Below are 6,646 nucleotides of genomic sequence, written 5' to 3'. Positions count from 1 at the left end.
TGTTCAATAATAAAATTATTCCTCAAAAATACAACTTGCCTAATAATTCTGCACTCCCTGTACACAATTGGTTGTGGCCATTGGTTGTACTCATAGATGTTTGTGTACATTCTCACTGAAGGCATCGAAATTATGAATGAACACACATGTAATTTTGTAGTAGATAAAAGTATGAAATGACTCATAACATGCTTTATACTTTAGTCTTCAAAATAGCCAACCTTTGCTTTGATTACTGCTTTGCACACTCTTGGATTTCTCTCGATGAGCTTTATGAGGTTGCCACCTGAGCTGGTTTTCCAACAGTCTTGAAGGAGTTCCCAGAGATGCTGAACACTTGTTGGCCCTTTTGCCTTCACTGTGCGCTCAATCTCATCCCAAACCATCTTGACTGGGTTTTAGGTCAGGTGACACTGGAGGCCAGGACATCTGGCGCAGCACTCCATCACTGTCCTTCTTGGTCAAATAGCCCTTACACATCCTGGAGGTATGTTTGGGGTCATTGTCCTGTTGAAAAATACATGGTGGTCCAACTAAATGCAAACCGGATGAGATGGCAGGATGCTGTGGTAACCATGCTGGTTCTGTGTGCCTTTTAATTTTGAATGAATGCCCAACAATGTCCAATACTTGTGTTTGTTGGCACAAACAAATCTCTTCTGCTTGTTGTGGTTTCTTAGCAGCTATTTGACCATAAAGGTCTGATTCACACAGTCTCCTCTGAACAGTTGATGTAGAGATGTGTCTGCTACTGGAACTCTGTGTGGCATTTATTTGGGCTTAATCTGAGTCGCTGTTAACTTCAGATTTCTGAGGTTGGTGACTCGGATGAATATATCCTCAGCAGCAGAGTTGACTCTTGTTCTTTCTTTCCTGGGGCATCCTCATCCAGTTTCATCATAGTGCTTGATGGTTTTTGAGACTGCACTTGGCAACACAGTCAAAGTTTGAGGAATTTTCCAGACTGACTGACCTTCAGTTCTTAAAGTCATGATGGACTGTCATTTCTCTTTATTTAGCTGATTGGTTCTTGGTATAATATAATTTCTAGTAGTTGTCAAATAGGGCGTTCAGCTTTGTACCAACCTGACTTCTGCAGAACACAACTGATCATCCCAACTCCATTAAGAAGGTATGAAATTCCACAATCGAACCCTGACAGGTGACTACATCCTGAAGGTCATTGAGAGAAGGCCAAGGGATTGCAGTGCTGTCAAGAAAGCAAAGGGTGGCTACTTTCAGGAATCTGAAATATAAAGTATATTTAGAGGGTTTTTTTTTCTTTGCTACATACATCTTGCTTCATATATTTGATGTCTACAGTGTAGAAAGTAGTAAAATTAAAGAAAAAAAAAACATTTAATGAGAAGGTGTGTCCAAACTTTGTGTATGCCTGTATGTCTAATCTGGAGATCAACTTTAATTAATTTTATCTGAGCTACCAGTGAAACTGTTAATATAATGACTTTATTTTGGTCTTCTGAAATCTCTCTGACAGATCACCTGTTTGAAGTGGCCATAGAGATCAACTTTAGTCAGGATTTGCTGAAGTCTTGGGACAACCTGGCCAGATCACTGCTGCTTTCAGTAAAAGCTTTGGTGCGTGTGTGTGTGTACGTACGTGTCATATGTAGCATGTGCATGTTTTGTTTTTGTTTTTTTGTAATAAATATAAAAAACAAAGCTTCAGTGATGCATTAAGAAATGGTGAAGGCCCAGACTAAACTTTGTACATGGCTTTTGTTTCTGTAGGTCAGCAAACAGCTGGAGGCTCTGCATGCACAACTGTCGGTGTCTTCCAAAAGAATAAAAAGGTTTGTAGAAAACATCCTCACAAGTCTTTCCATTAATGCTGAAGTATAAGTTTGTCTTTGAATGAGACTGTCTTTTCTGAGTGAACCTATGCAGAAAAGAACTGCAACTCCACACGTAAATACCATTGGTCTAATCTTGCAAAACCGACCACGACTGGATGAAAGTATAGATGGGATCAGATGTAAAATGTAATTTGAACACTTGTACACTTGAGATGTTTCTTCTATTTCACTACAGTTTTGCCACTTTGTTTTGTGTCAGTAGTTTTACAATTTTTATGCTCTTGTGCAGTGTTGTGTTGATTCTGAAGTTGCTGAATTTGGGGTTCTGTTTAGGGTTTTACTTTTATTGTAGTGTTTAAAGTTTTAAATTGTATTATTTAAGTCCCTGTTTGGTTTCTTTGGAGTTCTGGGTACCTGTTTAGATTGCCTCATTGTTCTAGGGTTTGTATTAAACTTTGGCTCCAATTTTGATGTTCTTGTGTTTAACTTGATCAGTTTCCTTATTTTGGTCCTCCTCTGTCTTGTCTTTCTGTTTATGCTTTTGTCCCCTAGTTTTCGATTCTGTTTTCTTTAGTGCTCTGTGTAAGTTTTAGTTCCTGTCTCTGTCTTCCCATGATTGTTCTTATCTGTGTTAATTATGCTCAGTGTCTGCTATCGCCATTTCATTGTCTGATACCCTTTGTTCTGCTGTGGTTGTTGGAATTTTCATTTGCTTCACATTTTGGACATTTTGACTGTCACTCTGGGACTCCATGTCCAACTTGGGGAAAAAAGGGTGCCTTTTACTTTGTATCCAGCATATAGGACCAGACCTTTTCCCCACCTCTCTCATTCATTTTCCTCTTTTGCTACCATACTAAAAACAAATCCTGGAAACTCCACTTGAGAACTGTGGACTGGTGTATTTATTACATTAAACCTCACTCTGCAGCGCCTGAACTTATGTCATTGTGTAGTCTGTTTTAGACTCAATAATGAAACGGGATCTATGGACCATAAAGCTGCTTTACTGTTAAGGTATATGTTACGGTACATAATTACAGGTTTTGTGCACAGGTTGCATGCAGGAGTGCTGTACATCCTCTGGCTGCAAGTTAGACAGGGACCTAGAGGCATGCATGTCCACAGGAGCATCCACTCTGCTCTCCAGGGGCTCATTGAAGTTGATGCCGGTGGCAAAGGAAATCTGAGAAAGGCAATCATTATGTCTGTGTCGACTGCAGGTATGGAAGTGTCCAAAATTGCTTGGTAATGTTACTCTGGACAAATCTGTAAACAGGAAGGAGTCAAAAACAGTGATTACTGATAAATATATATTTGATTACACTAATTGTTTTTACATAGTTTATTTTAAATGCATATAATACTAAACACATTATCAGCTAAAAGTTCTGTGCATGTCTGTTTCAGATGTTAATGAGTGTGGGACCCAGCTTGCTCAATGTGACTTCAATGCAGACTGTGTGAACCAGTTTGGCTCCTACTCATGCCATTGCCGGGCAGGCTTTCAGGATAACTCCCGCCTGGGATCAGGAGGAACCATCTGTGTGGATATGAAGGCTGCAGGTATGTTTGACCCATATCAGAAATCTTAGTTAGACTTGCAGATATTCTGCTTTATTTCAGCTGCTGATCTCCTGTTTTGTTTGGCGGGGTTTTCGTTTTCCCTTCAGGTTGCAGCTCACGCTTGTCCACTGAAGCCAAAGGTGTATACGTCCTTTTCTTCCTGCTCAGCTCACTAATTCTTGCGCTGCTGGTGGTTGCTGGCATGTTCTACCATCGTCACCACCGGGGAAAATTCCTAGTTCGCTGCCACAGCAACAGCAGCTTATCCCCTTCTGACCCCAACAACAACCACCAGCATCCTGAGGAAAACTACTCCAATCCCGCTGACTCTGACCCGCCTCCCCCATCTCCACCTGCCTGGGGTCCCAGAGAGTGCTGGGGCCATGTAAAGGAGCAACGGCAAGTTGTAGATCTGCAGCTGCTGCGCTTCAATCTGCTGCACCCTCCAGACCACTACATGGATCAGCAGGAGGGTGTGAACAGTCAATGATAATTAATCTTAATTATATTCAGTAAAATGTCTTCTTTAAATTTACTTTCGTTTTTTTTTGTCTGCATTTTGCACTATTTGTAAATTGCACAATTAAAGGCACAATGAAAAGCATTTTTATTCCTTGAAGTACAAAACATGTCTTGAGAGAAGACTGTTGTAATAATAATAATAATAAATCTTATTTGAAAGTGCCTTTCAAGACACCAGAGGACACTTAACAATAGAATAAAACTCTAGCCCCCACCCCCAAAGGGGGTCGGTTGCCCTCGGCCTGGGGCTCGGTCACTCTGGCACAGCTGGCTGCCGGCGGAGCTCACGGGCGCGTCTCCACCCCCCCCCCCCGGCTTCTGCTCCGCGGCTGCTGAGTGAGCCCTCATCTGGGACTCTCCTCAGCTCTTTCTGGGACAGTGGCGCGGCTGCCCCTCTGTTGGTCTTTCTTGGTCTCTTGTGTTCTGGGGGCCTCTGGATGTCTGGAGTTTTGATCTCCTCCATACCTGCTTCACGCCCTGGAGGACGGGGCTGTGGCCCCCCCACACCCTCTAGCAGATCATTACATGAAGGAACCTTTTAAATACAAGCGCGTCCATGCTCACAGGTGTACACACGGGTGCTCACAGACACAAACTACACCCTTTTTGGCTCCTACCTCAAAGCACACTGTGTTCTGTTGATCTTATGTGCTGCACAATAATATTCCATATTTAGTATTTACTGTTATATTCACATAGATTATTGCGATGATGTTCTGATGTGACACGGAGCAGTATCATCTGTAGTCCTGCAGCGCGGTCACAGCTTATCATATATCGTCTCGGCTTCCTGTTTCCTCTTCCCCTTTTTTTTTTTTTTTTTTTTTTTTTTTTGGCTAGTTTTCTCTTTTTTTCTTTCTTAACAGGTGATCCAGGTGATTGATATTTGTGGTTTTTGTTTTTTGCCCTTTATCACCGTCGCTCTTCCCCAATGTTTTTCTTTCCCTCCCTCTCTTTCATTCTCCCTTTTCTTTCCCCCAGTCATGTCTGTCCCGTGTGTAGCAAGTGAAAATAAAATGAACAATAAAGGCAAAGGTGAATCAAATAGACCAATACGGCAAGGCCGGGATAGTCCATTTGGTAAAGTAAATCTGTTGGGCATCTTTCTTTGCCTTTAGACAATAATTCTGATAGCAAAAGAGCCAAGTCGTGGGGGGGGGGAATAAAACACATAATATAACAATGACAACAAAGGAAAAATTAGAAAAAAGCACAAAATAAAATGATAAATCCAAGTCAAAAAATGTACCGGTCAATAGCGGCAGCCAGACGCACCAGCATTCACTCAAGCCAGAAGTATTCACGGCTTGAGTGAATGTGGGATTTACATGGAAAAAGCCTATAAAACAAAAATTTAGGATACTAAAACTATAGATCAAAACAAATCGCCAATACAACTTTGATACATAAGATATTTGAGCTAACTTTTATAGTCTTGTGTCAGACAGAAGATGCCTGCCTGGGACAGCTCATAGGGGAGCAGTAATATAACACATGTATAGTGTATGTGTCTTTTAGATCCTGTAGAAGTCCATCATTAAGTGTGTGAAGAGGGCTCTCCATTTACATCAACAAATTGGGGTCTATTAAATAAGATTCAAACTATTGCAGCAGTACCTTTAATGCCTTTTGAATGCTCTAATCGCTGTTAAAAGCCATAAGATTCTTTGTAACTGTTACCAATGCTGTTTTTGTACTGTGATGAAATCTGAATCTTGAGTAAAATTCTTTAAACATTCCTCTGCAGATGATCAGTTAGCTGTTTTGTAACTAGTCTTTTTTTAGAATTGTTGAGATAAAAGGAATGTCTGCATGCATCCTGAGTCCACCAAAGCCTGGCAGCTTACCCGAACACTGTATGTCGCTCTTGGGACCCCAATGACATGGAACACCTGACCAACCTCCATCAATGGACACTCCCGCCGCATATGTCCTGTCACCCGCATCTCTAACACTTCTGCCTTAGCATTGGTGTGGCCCGCCGTGGGTCAGCGCTGGCAGGACCTGGTGAGGCAGATCTGGGAGAAAGGGGTTAGTGTCCTGTAGCTGCAGTGGCTGCTCTGCCAGGGCAGGGCCGTAGGGACCTGGAAATAGTCTCGTCCCACTAGCTGCCAGCTGCAACCCTCCACCTCCTCTGGCTGCGTGGCCGTCAGCATGACCTGACAGCCGCGCCTCTCTTTCCAATGGCACAGGTAGCCAGGTAGCCTGGCATGCCTCTGCCATTACCTGTAATGTTTCAAGGAACACCTGAGGGTCGTAGCCTGCCCCCATCCTATGTGGCGTCACTGCCACTGTAGGGGAGGTGCAGTGGGAGAGTCAGCCCGACCAGCCTCTCCAGCACTTGTTCTGGTGTCAGCCTGGTCCTGCAGCTTATCCAACTGAGCTCTCTGCATCCCATTAAAAGAACATTGAAAGGACTGTAGGAATGCGTCTACCAATACCGTGCTGGTCAAGGACACTCCTACAGGACACATGCCGTACTGTGGTCGCAGCTTCAAGCCAGCCAGCCTGCATCATTGCATGTAAAGAGTGAAGTGTAGTCTGTGCTGGCCCACCCAGTCCAAACCACTTTAATAGGCTTACAGCAGCTAATCCAGCACAGTGTGCTGACACATTGGGAGTCTGCTGACCTTACTCTGCTTTATTACAGGGTACTTGTTCCCTCAGACCTTCACTGCTCAAAACAGGAAATCAGCTACAGTTTCTCTACATCTTCATTCAGGGGGAAATATTGGAACGAT

At 43.0% G+C, this 6,646-nt stretch overlaps 1 protein-coding gene across 2 annotated transcripts in view; it reads left to right on the top strand.

Annotated features, from left to right (window-relative positions):
• The window catches only part of LOC102207647 (uncharacterized), a 10,118-nt gene extending 6,091 nt beyond the window's left edge, over nt 1-4,027 (top strand). For both annotated transcript variants that reach the window (XM_005747133.2, XM_005747132.2), the window contains exons 6-10: nt 1,499-1,599; nt 1,753-1,814; nt 2,874-3,040; nt 3,228-3,383; nt 3,491-4,027. In XM_005747133.2, coding sequence (XP_005747190.1) covers nt 1,499-1,599; nt 1,753-1,814; nt 2,874-3,040; nt 3,228-3,383; nt 3,491-3,873 — 869 coding nt within the window. In that variant the 3' untranslated portion in view covers nt 3,874-4,027. The remainder of the gene's footprint in view (nt 1-1,498; nt 1,600-1,752; nt 1,815-2,873; nt 3,041-3,227; nt 3,384-3,490) is intronic.
• Nucleotides 4,028-6,646: the final 2,619 nt, after the last annotated feature.

The sequence above is a fragment of the Pundamilia nyererei genome, unplaced genomic scaffold, assembly GCF_000239375.1.
Source record: "Pundamilia nyererei isolate P.nyererei 1_Seehausen unplaced genomic scaffold, PunNye1.0 scaffold00189, whole genome shotgun sequence".
In the NCBI taxonomy this organism is placed as follows: domain Eukaryota; kingdom Metazoa; phylum Chordata; class Actinopteri; order Cichliformes; family Cichlidae; genus Pundamilia; species Pundamilia nyererei.
This window is presented reverse-complemented; position numbering and strand designations above follow the sequence as displayed.